The sequence below is a fragment of the Crocodylus siamensis genome, chromosome 14 (genome assembly GCF_052110815.1).
Source record: "Crocodylus siamensis isolate JL-2025a chromosome 14, ASM5211081v1, whole genome shotgun sequence".
Taxonomy (NCBI): domain Eukaryota; kingdom Metazoa; phylum Chordata; order Crocodylia; family Crocodylidae; genus Crocodylus; species Crocodylus siamensis.
In genome coordinates, this window is record NC_143408.1 from 4,357,288 (window position 1) to 4,376,427 (window position 19,140).

At 50.4% G+C, this 19,140-nt stretch overlaps 1 protein-coding gene across 13 annotated transcripts in view; it reads left to right on the plus strand.

The window, feature by feature from the left end:
* Positions 1–19,140, plus strand: part of PTPRS (protein tyrosine phosphatase receptor type S) — a 205,226-nt gene that overhangs the window by 108,058 nt on the left and 78,028 nt on the right. For all 13 annotated transcript variants that reach the window (XM_090026698.1, XM_090026700.1, XM_090026703.1 and 10 more), the window contains exons 3-5: positions 1,995–2,140; positions 3,071–3,212; positions 10,917–11,105. In XM_090026698.1, coding sequence (XP_089882824.1) covers positions 1,995–2,140; positions 3,071–3,212; positions 10,917–11,105 — 477 coding nt within the window. The remainder of the gene's footprint in view (positions 1–1,994; positions 2,141–3,070; positions 3,213–10,916; positions 11,106–19,140) is intronic.

Genomic DNA, 19,140 nt, shown 5'->3' on the forward strand with positions numbered 1-19,140 from the left:
ATTGCAGAGGCGACTCTCTGACCTCTAAATATAGATTAGATATTTATAAATCCAGGGCTTGCACACCCAGTGTTCAGCGAGGACATAAACAGCTCCAGCAAATTGTATTTACCTCCAGCATGGAAACAAATGCTCGATGGCATCACGCAAGCGCGCTTTTATTGATATGCTTCTTGTCCCAAGCGGGGGGAGGAGGAAGGGGCGCTTCCTGTCTGCATTCATCCCTGTGAAGCACTGAGGCCTTTTCCCACTTGCCCTCTCCTGCAGCATTGTCTTGTCAACTGTCTGCATCTTGCTTTATAGACTCTGAATATGTACATATAAATATACACATTTCACAGTCATGTGGTCTCCTTTCCCAAGAATAACAGACGGCAACTTTATGATCTGAGTGATTTTATTTGCACACAGCTGTGGCCTTGTGATTTAAATATTTCAATAAATTTTAAACTAACTAGGCTGACGGAAACTGTGCAGGGAAAGCAGGTTGGAACGGGAGCAGGGAGGGAGGGCTTTCCCTAGGGGTGAATGTAGGTGGAGGCTCCTCGTTTTGCTTGCCTCCCACTAGCCCCAGCTCTCTTCCACCCGCCTCATTTCTCGAAGGATGCTCCTGAAGGTTGCGAGGACGGGAGAGGAGTCGGGGCTTGGGAGGGCAACTGCAGCTCACTGGGACACTGGGGCCCCGATCCAGATCCTGGCCGGATAAAACGCATCCCGAGGCTGCAAGTGTTTTGTTCGGGCGTTGCTGCACCTCTGAGGAGCTGGATCTGCGAGGAGGTTGAGGGGCTTTTGGATCCTTCCCTGAGCTGCACAGCTCCCCCGATCTGCAACTTAAGAGCCTGCAGAGTCCCCCGGGGGAGCAGGCGGCGAACCTGTCCGCGCGCTCCGTTTTGACATCTTGATCGTCTGGAAGTGATGAATTGGGGCTGCCGCTCGGCGTGCTGTCAGCTCGCTTTTCCGGAGGGGGCCGCGCACGCGTGCGTGTGCAGGGCTGCGGGCAGGCCTGTACAGACGCGCAGGTGTCTGCAAGGGGGTTGCAGCACGTGCCCAGGAGCTCCCCTGGTCTCCCTCTCGTGCCCGTTTCAGGGGTTTGCACGCTTTCACGCCCTACCTGTCGCCAGGGGCTCTGTGTGCTCCTCCACGCAGTGGGTTCAGCCTTCCTCCATTGCTCTTCCTTGCCTCCCTAATTTCCCTTTATTTGTGTATCCACTTGCACCATGTCCTTTGTACACCCCAAAACCTTGAGGGTCTGTTGTTCCCTTTTCCCTTAATGACAGGGACCTGTGTTTTCTCCAAGCTAGGTGCTTTGTGCGAGGCCCAGTGGCTCCTTTTCTTCCACCTCTGCCCCCACCCCCCAGTTGCATGGTCCGTTTGGTGTCCATTGCTCGCATCTCCAATTTCCTCTGGCAGGGTTCTGCATACCCACCTTTCCTCCAGAGATACACAGGGCATTTTCCCCCAGTTAAGTATGAGGCCTCACTTTGCACAGCCGGGTGTTTGCAGGGCTTTCAAATTCAATGTGAAAGTCAGCAAAAAGAGAGCAAGGTCACCTGGAAACCTAGAAACAAGTTTCCCTTTGGAAACAGAGGTGCTGGGCAGAGCCACAGGAAGGTTTCCCATGGGAAACTAGTGCTTAGCAAGGGGTGATATATAACTAGATGCATCCCATAGCCCTAGCCTGCTCTACTGCTGGGATCAGGGGACTGGGAGCTGAGATCTTGGGTCCAACTTGCAGTCTTGCCGGCTGCTTTCAGCCATGATCTTGTTGGATTTGTGCATGTGAGCTGTTGTAGCTGTATCAAGTCCCTTGAAGTGACAGGACATGCTTCTGCCCCGCTCAAATCCAGTTGCAGCATCGGGGCCTTATCTGTGTGCAACATGTTCCTTGTATCTGAAGTAATGCCCTGCCCTGTCATGAGGCTTCATTTGGTTTGGGGGTTCAGTATGAATTCTGACTGATCTTTATTAGGGTTTGTCTTCCTCTTTTGTTAAAGGTCCCCCCGTGTTCATTAAAAAGCCAGTGGACCAAATTGGTGTATCGGGAGGTGTGGCTTCTTTCGTGTGCCAAGCCACCGGAGACCCCAAGCCTCGGGTCACCTGGAACAAGAAGGGGAAGAAAGTGAACTCGCAGAGGTTTGAGGTAAGTGGGGCCGGGGCTTCGTGCACGCGGCCTCAGTGCGGCAGATGTGAAGCACTCCGTTTCGTGGGCACCCCACGACCTGCCCGTGACAGGGGGTGCAGGGAGCACTTGGTTTAGGTGCGCGTGGAAATGGGTGGTGAGTTCTCAGCCTCGGTTAATGGCCGAGAGACTTGGACTGTGATCTTTGAAAAGCAAGAGGTAGTTGTTTGCATCCCTTCCAGTGCAAGGGTCAAAGCCACCCCTTCATTTTCCCCAAGAAGCATAGGCCAGGAAGTGGTTCTTGGGGGCCAGAAACAGAGAGCCTGGGAGAAGTCCCTTGTGGGAGCTGCACTGAAGTTTGCCCTCTCATCCGGCGTTTCTCCAGCTCCCTAAATACCCACCCAGCACACACACGCGTACCTGATTTCGTACTGCAGCATCTGCAGATGAGGATCCCTGCCCCTCCTAGGCAGACCGCTGGGTTTATGTCTTCTAAATAAGCTGGGGAAGGGGAGGCAGGGTAAGTGGAAGCTCAAATCTTGCTCCCTCGCCTGGGTTGCAACCCCAAGGGGACCCTGCCCTGCTAGCCAGCTGGAGGTGGCGAGAGACTTCCTGAAGTCCGCTCCTTGGGCAGATGGTGCAGCGAGAGGCTTTAATTTTTAATGCAGTTTTTGCATTGCCTGTCATCTGCCTCCCTACTTGCCTGGAGCAGCCAGGCCTGTTGGGGCCCTTCAGATGCACCTTGCCGTTTTGACCGGCGAAGGCTCGGTGGGGGGGAATCCCTCCCTCCCTCCCTCCCTCTCTAGGATCATGAGGCCTGATGTGGAGTCCACTGGGTTTTGGGAAGAGGAAGGAATAAACAAGGGCAACTGCCCTCTGGTCCCCACTGACAGGCCTGACCCAGTGCCTGTGCCCCGGGAGTGCTCAGCCTCTCCCCGCTTTGTCTTTCAGACGATTGAATTTGATGAAAGCGCCGGCGCCGTCCTACGGATCCAGCCCCTCCGGACGCCCAGGGATGAGAATATTTACGAGTGCGTTGCCCAGAACCCGCATGGGGAAGTCACCGTCCAGGCCAGGCTCACTGTCCTCCGAGGTAAGAGCAAGCCCCGTCTATACACGAGCCCAGGCTTCGCGGGTGGAACTGGTGGATGAGCAGCCTCATTGAATGGGTTTGAAATAATGGCTGTCAGCAGAACATGAGATGAATTGCCTGCTTTGCTGTCATTATTTTCCTGTCTTCTGGGTGTTTTCTGACTGCTGGGCAGTGCAGAAGAGCAGGAGGTTCTTCATTCAGACAGGAAGGGTTTGTAGATGAAGCTGGCCAGGAGTGGTGAATACCCTGGCTGAGTAGGAGCTCCCAGCTGGGAGTGGTATGGACATGATAGCTGGATTGGGGATTGCAAGCAGGGTGTTAACGGAAATGATGCTAGGGTCCTGGGCTGGGGGTTTGGCACTTGCAAGAGGAGCCTTAGTTGTGCAAGCATTGCTGCTAGAGCCTTTTGATCCAGCAGCTAGTGTGGGAGTTTCCAGGCAGGGCATGGTATAGGTGCTCCCAGCTGGCAGGGCCGGGGTAGCAGCACCTCCTCCATCCCTCTTTTTTCTTCCGCAGTTCCTGGGTTCTCCTAAGTAGCTTTTTGAGGTCCTTTGCTGAACGGACAGTCGGCAAGTGCCTAATGGTGTAGCTGAGTTTATATGCAGGTCTCAGACTTACTGGAATGAATGAAGGCCTAACACAGGTCACGTAGCAAAGCTCTGTACCTCTGCATCTGTGGGAGGGAAAACCCCGTGCCATCCAGCTGGTAGCCTTGATGCTGTCAAGATGCCAGCTGTCTTGAGAACACGCAGATCTGCAGCCCGTCCATGCCCAGCCCCGTACAGGTGTTCCTGTTCCTGTCTCCTTGTTGCTCGCGTGCTTTGTATTGTGTGACACTTAATTGCCTGTCAGTGGCACGTGACAAGATGTTGGTCTCTGCAATTGGCACATCTAAAAGCCAGGCTCTCGCTTTTTCTGCACCCGTGAGGAAACGCATGACTGCCCTGACGTGGCTGGAGGTGTCTGGAGCTTTTCGGTCTGCACATGCTGCCATTTAGTTTTCAAGAGCTGTGACAATTGCTGTGGAAAGGGCCTTTGTGCTGGCTCCTAAGAAGGAAATCCCCATTGCTTCAGTTTTGCTGGGAATGATGGAGAGAGTCTTCCTTCTCCTGTGCCAAGCCTAGCAACCCCTCTGGCTTCTCTCAGTGACCAGATCCTTCTCTCCTGACAAGGAGCCACAGTGGTTGGATGACGACAAGCTGCTGACACCTGTCCATGGGGACGAGGGCTCCTTTTACACACCTTGTTACAGCTCTTCTTCAGGGATTGGCATCACACGGGTGTCAGCTAGAGGCAGAGAACAGGAGCCTGTCCGACTCCCTGCACGCGTTACTAAGTGAACGGGGCGCTGTGGCCGTATGCTCTACTCCATCCTGCTTGTGGCATGCTGCCGGGACAGCTGCAGCTCCTCGCACCCGACAGGACCCAGCCGGCTGGTGGGTGCAAGGGCAGCTGAAATGCCCACATCATGAAACCTAAGTGGAGGGAGAGACAGAGAGGTGAGGAGCTGGAGGCCTGGGAGGCAGACAGGGCTGCAGGTTGCAGAAGAGCAGCCAGGAGGTAGGTTGTATAGATTTCTTCCCTACTCCCCTCCCCTCCTCAGCTGAAGTTATTCTTCTCCTGACCTTTCCGGGGTTTTCAGGCAGCGGAGATTGACTTCTCTTTACCCTGCACTGGACTCATTTGTAAGTGCTGGGAGAGTTAAAAGGACAAAGCATGAATCCATTAACCTCTACAATCACAAAGAGAATCTGAAAGATAGCATGCTGGCATCTGTGTCTCCTTTCCTCCTCTCTGCTCTCTCCTTTCCTCCTCCCCTTTCCTTTCACCCCTCTCCTTTTTGTCTCTCTCCATCCGTTTCCCCTCTCTTCCCCCTACCTGTCTTTCTCTTTACCTTCCTGTCTCTCATCCTTGGAACGTACCTTTGGTCACCTAATGCTCATCATAAGATTGCTGTGCAGGTAGATGATGAGCGGGAGCTGTCATGTGCAGAGGTGATACCTGAGCACACCGTGGAGTGAAGAAACTGTGGCCCAGCTGTTAAAAGCTTTGTGCTAATAAATCCATGGCATACCAGCTCTGCCCTGCGCATGAGCGTGCATGTTTAACCTATGCGCATGTACAAGCATTTACAGGGTCATATTAGTGCACAGGAGGAGAAGGAGGACACCCTTGTTGCTGCATCCTGATGCTTTATTATGGCTGGAGAACTCTGTGAAATCCCCATGGCTCATGTATAGGAATAGACCGCTCCAGTTCAGACCCCTGCTGCTCCGGGAGGCTTGGAGATTGCGCCCAAAAGATAGGTCACGTAACCAGAAGCCTTGGGCGTGGAAAACTTCAGCAACTTCTGAGGAATGGACCCCTGGTGTGGACATCACCCGACTTCCACGAACCCTCTTACTCCAGCTGTGTTGACTTATTGGTCTCTTCTGGTCCCCTTCCCAAGGACCCGATCCCTGATGGAGCTCTACAGAGTAACTGCTGCTCCACAGCTTGCTTGTGCCTTAGCGTTTGCCAAGCTGATCAGGCACAGCGCAAAGAAAACCCAGCGGCTGGGCTGTGGAAGTGCCTTTCAGCTCTCGTCGACTCCAGCTGTTGGAGTTGTTCATGGCACATGGCAGCGTGTGCAGAGGGGCAGCTGCCCGGCCCAGGCGCCCTGTCTCCTGTCTGTAGCGTTCTTCAAAGCTCCTCGGTCGCAGGCATGATTTTCTGTTTTGGTTTTGGTTTGATTCCCCTCCCCCCCCCCTTAAGAAGATTATATTTCCCACCCCTCTTTTCAGAAAGGAGAGATTCATGGCTGCTGGCCATGCATATGCAGCAAAGAGCACCCGGTCTCGCTTTGCTCCATCTTCAGCATCACCCTGAACTCGGAAAATGCTCTGCACCTGGTGCAGCTGTTTGCCGATATCCTTCACCACCAGGAGGCAGCAGGCTTGATGATGGTGCCCAGGAGCTGGGGACGGCATGAGAGCTCAGAGGAGGGGAGAGAGGGAGAATATGGCGTTGGGAGGAGCAGGCAGGGTTACAGGAAGGATGTGCAGGGAGGAGGAGTGATGGGGCTGGGGACCTGGAGAGAACATTTCTGTTCACCTGGTCCAGAGAGAGGGGGAGAGAGTGTGATTAACAGGGAAGGAAGAAGACACGCAGGGATGTTAGTTCTCTGCGGAAAGATGCTGCGAGCCAAAGGACGCGTGCGCACGTGGATGGAGAGATTAGCAGGCCAGTAGGGGCCGTTGTGATCCTTAATTTGACCCTCTGCATCGCGCTGGCCATAGGACTTCCCGGCTCTGTTTCTTCTAGAGCTTCTTAGAGGAGAATACGAAGATGCCGGCACTGCAGGCCAGAGAAGCAGGATCAAGGGGAAACCCATTCTCCGTCCAGTGGCCGTGCCCTCCTGCGGACACGCGCCGGCCCGATGTGTAAAGTTTGCAGGAGGCTTCTGAAAGTCAGGACTTGATTATCCTCTTCGTAGCCATTCGTTCCAGCGCCTGCTCTGGCTGCCTCCAAAAGGATTTTCTTTCTGCTACTACAAGATGGAGGCGAATTGGCTTAGTCATCCCGACTAGATTCCTGTGAACCATAGGATTAAATCCCAGCAGGGTTGACTTAGCTCTTCACTCTGCAGAGGTCGATATGTTGAATTCCATGCAGTTTTCCCTTTTTGTGTGGTTAATAGATGCAGGCCGGGGGAGGAAAAAAAGCTTCCATTAGCTCTGCATGGATCCAGTAATAGCAGAAATTCAGTTCAGTAAATGTCCTGGGACAAAAATTTCCCTGCCTCCCCCTGCTTGCACAGCACGCTAGATACCAGCTGCAACCCTCCCTTCCCAAAGAGGGCTGTCCTTTGAGACGGCTATTTAAAGATGAACTCTCTTCTAATTATTAAAGATGCCTGATACGACTTGCTATAAGAAATGTTACAAAACTGTTCTCCCTTCTTCCATCCCTGGTTTTCTTCAGGGGTTCATCAATTTTTCCAAACCAAGTGCTGCAAAGAAACATGAAACCTCTCCCATTTCTGGTTCCATAACTAAACCTCGAGTCAGAAGATGCAGCGTGTGAGGAAAGAGCACCCAGCTATGGCCCCTGGCATCATTTTCGTGCTAAAATGACAGCATAGAGAAAACACGTGGACGTGGTTGGAAAGAGCGTGCGTCTGTTGTTTTTGGGAGGTATTGTCAGAGCCCGTGTGAAGGAGGACCTGGGTTCTGGTCCTGGCGCTGCCCAAGGCTTACGTGATCTTGGGCATGCCGATTCATCACATCGTTCCTCAGCTGTGAAATGGGGATACTACTGACCGCATCGGGTACCGCAAGGCTTAGCTTAGTCTCACTCATCGAGTGCTGAGAGATCCTGGGCTGGGCATCTCTAGAGACGGGCAGAGCATTACACTCCCCTTTGGCATTTCCTGGCTCTGCGGAGCTGGATCGCATACTCTTCATGTTGCTTCCACAGAGCTTTTGCATTCAGTGCCTAGCACACATGCGTGCGCACACACTCCTCTCCGGCCCCTTTAAATTATTAAGCAACTGCCGGCTCTAGGGAAGGGAGCGGCAGCGTTGCCAGCTTTATCTCTCTTCATCATCTTCATTTCCAGCACAGTTAATTATCCAAACACAGCGCTGCCACCTTCCAGAGCGACAAGGAGACGGCGGCTGTGATCACTTCTGCCTGCTAGTCAGCGACCTCTACTGTATTTGTATGACTGTACGCACGCGAGCGCATGCGCCGGAGCCACTTCCATGCATTTCCCCGGCACAGAGCACGTCCTCTGGCAGGATTTATTATAAATGAATGCTGGAGCACCCTCTCCTCCCACCAGATCTTTCTCACGCTACCTTGTTCATTGGCCTTGAGGTAATTCGCCAGGTTTTCCCCAGGGAAGGCCCTTAGACCAGCAGATCCACGAGCAGGTACGAACACGGCACTCAGCAGTGTCTGCTAATATGGCAAGCGTAACACCTGAAAGCACTTTCCCTACAAAGCCAGCATGATTCAGCTGCAAACATCTGCCCAGATGTGTCCTCCAGGCTGCTTGCTTTTGTTCTCGGAGATGCTTGGCCCACTTATAGAAACGGAGCTCGTAATCCAAACTATTCTTCCTTACCAGGTGTGGCAAGCCATTTGGGGCGGGTGGGGGGGATGGCACATCTAGCGGGGGTGTGAATTGATACCGTAATTGCGTTATTACAGAGAATCCAATTGTTCGGGGACGGAGACAGTTTCACTTTCCTGGCAGGAAGGAAATCTGAGCACTTGAATCAGTGCAATACGCGTCGTTCAGAGATGCTTCCTCTGCCGATCTGATCCTCAAATCTGATCACGCCCCTAGCCGCAGTTGTTTTAATTAAACTCAGAGGAATTCTGCACAATGTGCTGCAAGATTAACATTTTTGTTTAATTAGAAACACTCGGTAATAATAGTTGTACCAGGCCTCCCCCAACACACACGCACACTCAAACGCACACTCGCACCCTGCCAGTCAAGAGGGTTGTTCTCTCCGAGGATTAATTGGTTTGTGAAATTAACGGGCTCGGGTTCGAGCCAGGTGGAGCAGCATCACCAGGGAGTGGGATGCAAGCGGTAATCAATAATGATGTCATCTTCAGCCAATCAAGCACCAGCGGCTTGTCTGTTTAACAATATACCACTGCCTGTTTAAAAAAAAAAGAGAGAGAGAGAGAAGGGAAGGGAAGACGTTAAAAGCCTGACTCAAGCAGGCAAAGGAAAAGCAATTCCCAGTGCATCTCTGTCCTGAGCTCACTCTTATGTAGGGCCTGGATATTTCAACACGTGTGATCTGCAAGAAGGCATGCTGCTTGGGGACCGCAGCAATACCCAGCCGGAGCTAAGGACGCAGCTTCCTGGCTTTCTGTGGTTTAGCTCAGTCCCTTATTATTAAATATATGTATGTATTCCTGTTCAAAAGGGGGAATTAAGATCTTTCCTTTGCTTTCGCTGGGCTCGCTGGTTGGGGGGACCCGTGCCATCCTTCGTGACCGTCATTCTCACGGGGGTCCAGGGTGTTCATCAGCATGCAGGGTGGAGCCTCCTTTTTGTGGCATGATCTGATCGCTGTTGTTGTTGTTACTACTATCATCATCATCATGACTATGATAGACTCCTAAACCCTCCAATTGAGGTTCCTGCGTGCTAGGTGCTGTACAAAGTGCACTGAGCAACACAATCCCTGTTGACATATGAGGTGGGAAGGGAATACGGTGCAGTGATTACAAAGCTCCTTTTTCCCCGAGTGCCTGAAAACACTTAAAAATCTCAGCCCAGCCTTGCGAGGTATCAAAGAAGGATTTCGCAGTTTTCCTATTTTAAAGAGAGGGAAACAGAGGTCTGGAGAAGGACTTTCCCAAAGTCAGAGCACAAGCTCAGTGGCAGAGCTGCAAACAAAGTTTTCGTGCAGGCCTCTGCTCTGATCCCTAACTAAACTCTGCAAGAAGTTTAAACTGTAAGATAAGGTCTATTTTTTTTTCTGCCCTGCAGGTGGGTTCGGGGTTGTAAGTACAAGATGTTGTATTAAGCCAGGCCAGGCTATCGCTGCAGCTCCCTCCCTGAGCCACCTGCCCTATACCCAGCCTGTGCTCCCTCCAGCATAAGTATTTTGGCTATGGATGTGGTATTTTTAATCAGAATAGTTACTCCAGTGGAGCCCCTACCCAGGATGTGTCATTAATGGTGCCTAATAACCCGGGATACAGGTTTTCTCCGATTTAAAACAAAAAAAAAAAAATCCCCAATTTTCAGATTAAAAAAAGTAACCCCAAATGCACATTTTCTCTTGATTAAAATGAGATGCCATTTTATTTTTATATATGTGTGTGTGTGTGTGTGTGTGTATGTGTATATCTATATACATACATACACATATACATACATATATATAAAATCTCAATTAGAGATCTATAGAGACTTTTTTAAATCCGAAAATTGGGGATTTTTTTTAAATCAGAGAAAACCAGCATCCCTGCTAATAACCACATAGGTTATTCCTCCTCCTCTATGGGATAACTGCTCCTTTATTTTAATACCATTTTACCATAATACTATTTTAATACCAGACTAGGTCTGTAGCTATGCTGGTGGAAAAAATGGACATTAAAAAAAGGACAAGAAAAACATGGGCATTAGCCAATATGTGAATCCTACCAAACTGTAGTGTTGACATGAGCAAGCGGGTTGAGGAAAGGACCGCAGAGCACTGAGGGTTTCCCTTCACATTGCTTATCAGGAGTTAGTTAAGGCAATGCCTTTGTGTGTTCATATTTAAGACAAGGCCTCGAGGGCAAGCTTGAGAGCAAGAAGGAAATTCTGCAAGCTATCATAGAGCTCTTGCTTCTACCCTCTGTTGTAGAGCAGCAGCAATCATAATTAATAAACCTAAAAATCATACCCCTTCTGAAAGCGCTTTGCCTCCTGTTGCTACAGACGTCCCTCCAGTAACTACAGCCAAAAGAGATTTTCATCTCCTGTGTCTGTTAGTTCCCTTGGATCATTGGGATGGCAGGAGCTTTCTGATGCCTCCAAGGTTTGGTGCTGCACAAAAAGACCCCAAGAATTAGCAGGGGGATTCAGGGTCAGGATTTGAAACCACTTTGAACTGGACAAGTCCTCACCTCGGTTCTCCTTCTTCCATCTTTTTATCCCAGAAGAACTAAACCCCTTCTGGTTTTGCTCTCTTCCCACAGAGGACCAGCTGCCTCCTGGCTTCCCAAATATCGACATGGGGCCCCAGCTGAAGGTGGTGGAGCGTACACGGACAGCCACGATGCTGTGCGCGGCCAGCGGGAACCCAGATCCCGAGATCACCTGGTTTAAAGATTTTCTGCCTGTTGACCCCAGTGCCAGCAATGGGAGGATAAAGCAGCTGAGATCAGGTAAGGTCTTCCTGGGTGCTTGGCCCAGAGAATAAATCCTAGCGATGGCTGGGAAGAGAGTGATTCTGTAGCACGTTCTGCTCACAATGGTGGCTGGTGGCTGCCGACCCCATCAGCCCGTGGACCTAGGACCTTAGCACTTCTTAATTTTCCCTTGAGAGAGGGGCTTGGAAAACTGTGGAGCTCTTCAGGGTATTTGGGACTTGCCTGTCCGCAAAGTAGGAGGTAGGTGATGGTTGTTTCCTCCTTCCTCTCCTGCTGCCTGTACCGCCACCAAGTCGATTGACAGGAAAGCAAACTCTGCGAAGAAACTGGTTCCCATCTCGGGGAATCGTGTCGCTTGGCAATGCTCCTGGAACATTTTTCTGCCAACCTGGAAGGGGGGCCTGCCTGCTCTGGCGGTGAGCTGTGTAAGTAAAGAAGGAGAAGGTGACAACGCTGAGCATGGGGCTTCAGGCCCTGCCATCAAGACGGTATCCACTCGAGCCATGCCCTATTGAACCTAGCGTGGGCCCTTTTCACATCTGCGGCAGAAGCATGGCTCCTGCAGGATGCTTCTTGCCTCGAAGCCCTTAGGGATATGTCGTCTTCCTGAAGCCATCACCAGAAAGCAGTGCTAAGCGCTCTCACGTGAACCTAAGGTAGTGGGTGGCAGTGCCCTATCGAATGATGCTCCACGAACAGATGTACCCCAGCTCTGTTGCTGTTGTCAGTTCCCTGTCTTCCCCCATCTGCTCGTCCATCTGTCCTTTTTTTTAAGTTTTGTGAGCGTTACCGTGGCATTTGTCAGTGTTCACATTTCAGGAGTGCTTTTGTACGCTCACCCAGTGTCCCAGTGTACACATGGTGTGTAAGTATGTCTATATAGAAAATGTGTGTGTGTGCGCATGTGCACTTATATATTTGAAAGCCACTGATTAGTGCACTGTCATGTTGTCCAGTCAAAAAACAACAACAAACCCCAAACCCTTTCCTTTCTCCAATAATTGCAAATGTGAAGTTGCCTTTGGGGCCTTCTCCTCTCAAAGGAAACCTTTTAGATACATTGCCACACTTGAACTTGCTAGGTTTAACCCTAGCTAGAGAGCACACAGCTATCTGATTAGGCTTAGCAGGAACTACCCTCAGTTTACTTGCCCAGATGAGCGAACTGATATTTGGCCAAGAGAGCGGGAATGTTCATAAGAGCTTTCCCTGGCATGGGGACAGGGCAAGCGGAGGGGAAAGAGCCCAGAGGATTCAGCGTGGGAACCAGGGTTGTTTTGTGGGGAGCCTTTTCTAACTATCGGACATCTTCCAAGTTAGCCAGGGGGAAATAGCCAATTGCTTCTGCCCAGACCTCCCCTGGCTTCAGAATCATCAAACCTGGTTCCTATGATGTTAGATTTGAATTTCAAAGAACATGACAATTTAATTGCCTTTTGTCCTGTTTGGCACAGGGTCTGTTTAAAGATTTTTGGTGCTAGAGGCCAGCATTGACTAATAACAGCTCATTTCTTCACTTGACTCCCCCTCCAATTATACTGTTCCTTCCCCTGTTAGATGGCTTTGCAACCTATTGCTCTGTGCCTACCCAGAAAGATGCATTTCTATATGCTTTGATTTTTAGAGTGCTGTAACAACACAGCATTTATTGAACAGGCCTTGGTTTCTTAGCTGAAAGCCCAAAATTCAGATTTTACTTTAATAAAGGAATAGGGCATTTGCAAAATTTACCTGATAGGCTTTGCAAAGATGCTTGAGAAACGTAACCTCTTACAACCTGTCAGTGAGCTTTTAGCCTCTTAAGTCACTAAGTTATTTTTGAAAATGTTGCCCAGGATGAACAGAAGCTTTAGTTTTCTTTTCCTTGCATTTTTTGCCCTCTAAACATCAGGTCCCTTTAAGATGTTGCAATCATAACTGAGAACACCCATAATTATGAGGCATGTTTGGAAATGCAGCCCGCTTGTGTTTATTATTTCAATGGAAAAGCTTAACTTATACATTCCACTGTAGCAGCTGGAAAATCGGAGAGCTTTAGCGGGCTCGCCCATACGACCCAGAAGTTGAAACTTGCTGTGGTCCCAATCCAGGGCAGCTTTTGTGGGCTGGCTTAACATCATACTTGATCAACAAAACCCGTGTGCTTCAGCATACAGAGGCTTGAACCTACAAGTGAAATGGGTCTCTTTGTTCCAATGCAAAAATCTGCTAGCATAAGTAGGAAAAAGTAACCTAGAATTGCAGCGCTTCCTGTCCTGATCCAGGGGAGTTGTGGGTGGAATCGCCATTAGACCTCAGCCTTCCCGAAGCAGGGCATTGGCAGACCACTGAAATCTCCCTCTTGTCTTTTTAACAAACCTGTCATGTCTACCTCCACGCTGGGAAAGAGACTCGGTCTAATGCATAGAGCAGAGCGTTTGCATCCAGACACTCCTGCTCTGACCCACTTTGTGGCCTCTTTTTCAAGATGCCAAAGTCACTGGAAATTGTATGCCCTGGGTACCACTGATTCCCTGTGTCTCCGTTCACCCTCGATAAGATCTCACAAGAGTTTTGTCAGACTTGCTTAATTGTTCCTGAAGATCTTGTCTATTCTCAGATGAAAAGGCCTCAGGAAGTTCACTGTAGTACTGTTAGCATTGTAAAGATGGGCAATAGCTTTGAATCCCTGTTGAGCTGGGCTGGAGTCTCAGTGAAGACCTGCAGGCACAAGGCTCTGAAGCTCATTAGCAATGTCCCGAGGCATCCAGCACCCTAATAAGTGTTAATGCTATACCTAGATGTAGCATTACTATATTTTTAGGATCCTGTATTTTAAATGTGTGTGCTGGGAGCTGTCGCTTTAAGCTCAGAGTGCATCAGATTGAGTATATGCTTGGGACTGAGTGCAGTGTGTGGGAGATGTTGCCTGTGCGAGCTTCAGAAATGTCAGGACATAATGTAACATGCTTATCTTTCCAGAAAACAGACTTTGCTCTCTAAAGTGTAGCACTAACCCTTATTAGGGTGCTGGATGCCTCAGGACATTGCTAATGAGTTTCAGAGCCTTGTGCCTGCAGGTCATCACTGTGACTCCAGCCCAGCTCAGTAGAGATGCGAAGTTATTGCCAGATAATGGGTGTTTGGTAGCTCCCATCTGAAAGAGAAGTGTAGTGGGGTTCAGCTGCCGGTTCCAGACTGAAAGTTCACCCCCACGTATCGCAGTCGCCCGTGTGCTCGTTCATGGGCCGCGGAGACTTAGGTGCCCTGGGGAGTTCGGCCCACGTTAGAGATGATAAATGCCGTGCGTGTTAGAGACTGGCCTTGGTGCTTCCCTGTAGATGAGTGCACCAGGACTTCCCTTCCCCAGAACAAAACCCACATCATTTTAATAGACTGGGTTTGTGGCTGCATGCAGATTAGTTGTGCGCATCCAAAATAGCTCATTAAACAATTTGCATAACGTGCCACACCTGGAAATACACTGCATTTGGTAGTTATGCCCCAAATCTGCCTCTTATTTCCCCTGAATTTGCTCTACCCATCTCTGGCTTTACACGTGTCAAAGAACTTTAAATTGGGTCTATGTTGCCTCTGGACTCACTGCCAGAGAGCAGAGGGACCTCAGTGAGACGGAGAATTAAGTCATCTGAACTGAAGGACGTAACCTGTAGATGCATTTTTCCACCTCACATCATTCCCCCCATCCCTAACACTTTCTGGGTGTCTGGGAATAATGTAATTTGGACAAGCACTGGGTCAAACAAACATGAGGGTTCCTGAAGGAATGAAAAGCTGGGATTTTGGACCCCCCCCCCAGTTTGGGTACCGAGTTGCAATAGCAGTTGTCGGAAACCTCAGCCTAAGGGCCAAGGATTGTCTGCTTGTTACGCGAGTGTAAACCTTTGTGTCTCGATGTTGTTGGATGATTGCACTCCAGCACTGTATGCCGAACCAGGGCTTTTCCAAATCCAGCCGGTGTCCTTTGCTCACCAATGCCACCTGGAGGGGAAACCAAGAGACACTTTGCAGCCAGCTTCTTAAGCCTGAAAAGCATTGAAACCTTTTGTATCTTGTGTGTCGTCTTCTACTTTCTCAATATTTGTCTATAACAAACTTCTTAATTTTTCTTTTCTGTTTTTTTTTTTTTCATTATTTTGAACATTCAGAGACCTTTGGTAAGTTTTGTTCAATTAAAAAAACAAAAAAAAAACAATCCAGAAACAAACCTGCTAATTCCAGATTTGTAACCCTTGCCCTCTAAACTAATTCCTTCTTAACAGCTTCTTGAGAGGCATGCTGTGCATTTCTTCTACTAACTCCTTCAGTAGGGATATTCTGCCCTCTTAATGAACTTCCTCAGGGGCATTGCAGGCTACGAAAATAATCCTCCTCCTCATAATTAATATATCTGTATAAGGAGATATAACTCAACTGCAACCTCCTAACATTGGATAGATTTTTTTTGGTAACGTAGCAACAGTTGTCCTGGAATTCCCCAATTACACCATAGCTTGTACCCTGGAACTGTGATAATTGTGTTCACACCTGCGGGAGGTCTTGGAGTTTCACATCTAACAGGGTTATTGGCATTGTCTGAAGAGGGAGTGTGCGGGGAGCCGAGGCCATCAGACAGTCTGTTTTAAAGTTGAAGCCAAATATTGCAAGGCTTTGGGTGAGGATATGGGGGTGGGATGTGGGCAAATGATTCCCCTTCCAAATTGCTCCCATCTCTTGAGATGCCAGGACCCTCGGTGGGAACCCGTCGGCCAAACTGGCGTCCCATTTCCTCCCCCGTGCCCGGTCCCAGTTGGTGATGCATCGAGCGCAGCCGCCAGGCAGGAGCGGGCGTGCACGCTGCACAGGGCCCTTCCTGGTAGCTTGCTGATGGAGGGCTTGGAAGGCTGCTCTCCACCCCCGGAGGGAGCGGCGCGGGCACACACGTCGCACGCGGCCTGGCAGAAGGCTGGTACACTTTCTCGTGTTACCATAGCAATGGTGCCTCCGCTTCTCCCGACTTTGGGGCTCGGGTTTTGCCAGCAGCCTGTTGTTTAGAAAGCACAAAGGGAGAGGCGGTGGCAGAGCGGGCCCCGCATGCCACCGTGAGCAAGGAGTCCTACCCCACCATGGGTCACCCCTTCCATGGCAGCATTTTTGATCCCACATAATGCAGTGGCACATGCTGTACATGTTCGACCACCTTTGCTCCCTTGCCTGGTCCCCGGGGCTAAGGCTCTAGCTCCATGACTTGCCCCTGAGCAATTGGATGTTGTGCCCTGCAAGACTGGGGAAACAGCCTGAACATCAGAAGTCGGCTCCCCGCTTGAGCCATGGCTGCATGCTCTTACCCTGTGTTACCTCCGTGCTTCATGCCGTGCTAGACAGGCTGGGGGATTTGCAAAGAGCCAGTGTGGAAGGGGTCCTTAACCTGTCCGCCTCCGGCCTGCTTTTTTCCGGAAGTGCTGCACAGCCCCGTCCTCAGGGAAGGTGCATGTGTCCATTACCAGGTAGAAAGTGGGCACCCCCACCTGGAGCTCCCTGCTGAAAATTGGATCCGTGACCCCCTCCTGGCCCACTGCGGGGGTCTCCAAGCACCCAGCTGCCCTCTTTCCTGAGCCCTGATGAAAGGCAGCCCTCTCCCTGTCTGACTTACTATCCCTGAGAAATCTCCAGGGATGCACCGGGCCATTTGAGAGTCGATCAGCTTCTTGCAATTGAATCTAGACCTAGTTAGATGTGAAACTCCAGTGGTGAAAATCTACCATCTGTGTCCCAGCAACCCTTCAGGCTACTGCTGTTTCCTTATAGTCCTACTCTTTCATTTTTGGTCCAAATTTCATCCATTCTAGGGGTGGGACCCATTGGAAACTATTTTTGGCCCTCCCAGACGGACTCCTTGGGCACCCAGTTAGCGTTGGGATGCTAAGGGCGGCACGGCATGGCTTGGCATACTCCCTTTTCCAAGAGCACTGGAGCCTCTGTCACCTGTCCCCATGGGTATCGTGACACTTGGGGCAAACGGGTACTAAGCCAAAGCTGCAGTATTTCAAGAAGGCAGGAGTGTGGGCCCTACCTTCCACCCATGCGTGGTCCTGCTTCCCAGCGTTTCTCCTGTGCAGACCTTCAGAGCGGAGCAGAGCCAGCCTCCAAGGTGCTCCCTAACGTGCGGCTGCTCCCACTTATATTTAGCGGAGGGTGATACCGGGGTCTCCATATCTCTACCACCCACTGCTGTTAGCCTCGGCCCAGCTTTGTCACAGATGGCAGATTTTCGCTCTCGTCTTGAGACAGAAGGATGTATCAGAGGCTGTTGTGATTTCCACTGAATTGATCTGAAACCCTCCGCTGCTTTGTCTGTCTCTCGCTCTCTTTAAAACCTGTCCATCCGCTCCTGCGTGGAGATCAGTCCGAGTAAATGCTCCTCCTCCCCTTTTTTCTCTCTCACGCGCTCTCTCTCCAACCTTTGCCCTGACAGCTAACCAACCCGCTTTATTAACCTTAGCTAGTTCCTAACCCTAACTAGATGCTAACCTCTCTCTCTAGCAAATGACCTAACCTCTTAACTAGACGTTGACTCTAACTAGACTCTAATAGCCTAACAATATAACACTTCTTTTCCCTCGTCCCCTTTGGAAATAATTAAATAATGGTTAGATGTAATCAGTCAATAAATATATATATATATATATATGTATTTTTTTACCTTCCATCCTGAAATTGGTGCATCCACAAGGCAGGTAAGATGAGTGAGGCTAAAGGATGAGGAGGAAGGGGTTGTCTGGTGGTTAAGGCAGTGGATGGACAGTCAGGAGCCCTGTGTCCTGTCCTTGCCTCTGCTGCAGACTTCCCTCTGCGATGTTCTTATCTGGGCCTCAGTTTCCCCATCTGTAAAATGGGGGTAATAATACTGCTGTACCTGATTTGGGGTGGGTTGCGAACCATTATAAGATCTTTGGCTGGAAGGCACTGGAAAATGGCAGAGTATTATTACAGTCACTGAGAAGCCATCCTATTTGTGGTAAGGGAGAGTTTGCAGTGGGATTTGCAGAATCGGCCCTGTTTTCAGGATGGGGGTAAAAAACATTACTAAGCTGTGCAGAAAATCTGAGTGCCAGCGGAGAAAACGATCCTCCGTGTTTTCCAAGGAAGATGGTTTCCAGCAACATTGAGAGGGTGGCAGTTCGTCAAGGGGGGAAGGGGGAGCAATGGGCAGGGCTCAGGTGGGTCACTGGCTCTGATGTTACTCCCTCTGTCATGGACCTGTGCGCAGGCAGAAAGGTCACGCTGGGCTCTGCCGGGGCAAGGAGCTGGAGGGCGGTTGACCAGCAACTGCCCTGGGTTGGAAGCGGTGGCTAACCCCTCTGCGTGCTTCCTGGTTATGTGAGCAGTGGCGTGGCCTCGCTTCTTAGCCCCAGCTCTTCCAGCCTCCAGCTGCCTGGTTTCGTTATTCTGCAGACCCCACAGAGTCATTCCTGGTATAACTTGGGACCCCAAACAAGGGCATTATGGGAAACTCCGTGCCCTAATTGCATCCCTAGCACGGGCATGGCATTCGACTTTAGGCAGATCACTTCCTTTCAACAGGTCTCGGTCTCCTTGCCTGAGATAACAGGGCGATAACACCAATCCATGTGCCCGTAGGGGTAGGAGGATGAACCCAGGCTCGTCAACGGGTATCAGTGGCAGGTAGTAACGCTGGCTTACGTGGAGCTGGGAATTTGGAGACGTCCTGTCCCTTCTGACCAGCGGTGGGATCATGAATTTAGCCAGCATCTGGACTTCGAAGCAGAGGTCCCTGGCGTATGATTAAACAAGCTGGATTGGATTGCTCTGCAAAGAACATCTCTCCTCTCCCCCTCCAGTCTGCCCGTTTAATTAAAAATGACAGCAGGTAGCTTAGGAGTTGTCCTGCTGGGAACCGTCTTCCTTGACTTGGGTCCTTTTCCCACTGGCAGCCCAGGTGTGTTCATTTTTTTTTTCACTCCTTTCACTTCTTTTTTGTTTTCCTTGCAGAAGGTACTCCGATCCGAGGTAAGAGACCTCACTCTCTCACTCACCCCACTCTCTCCAC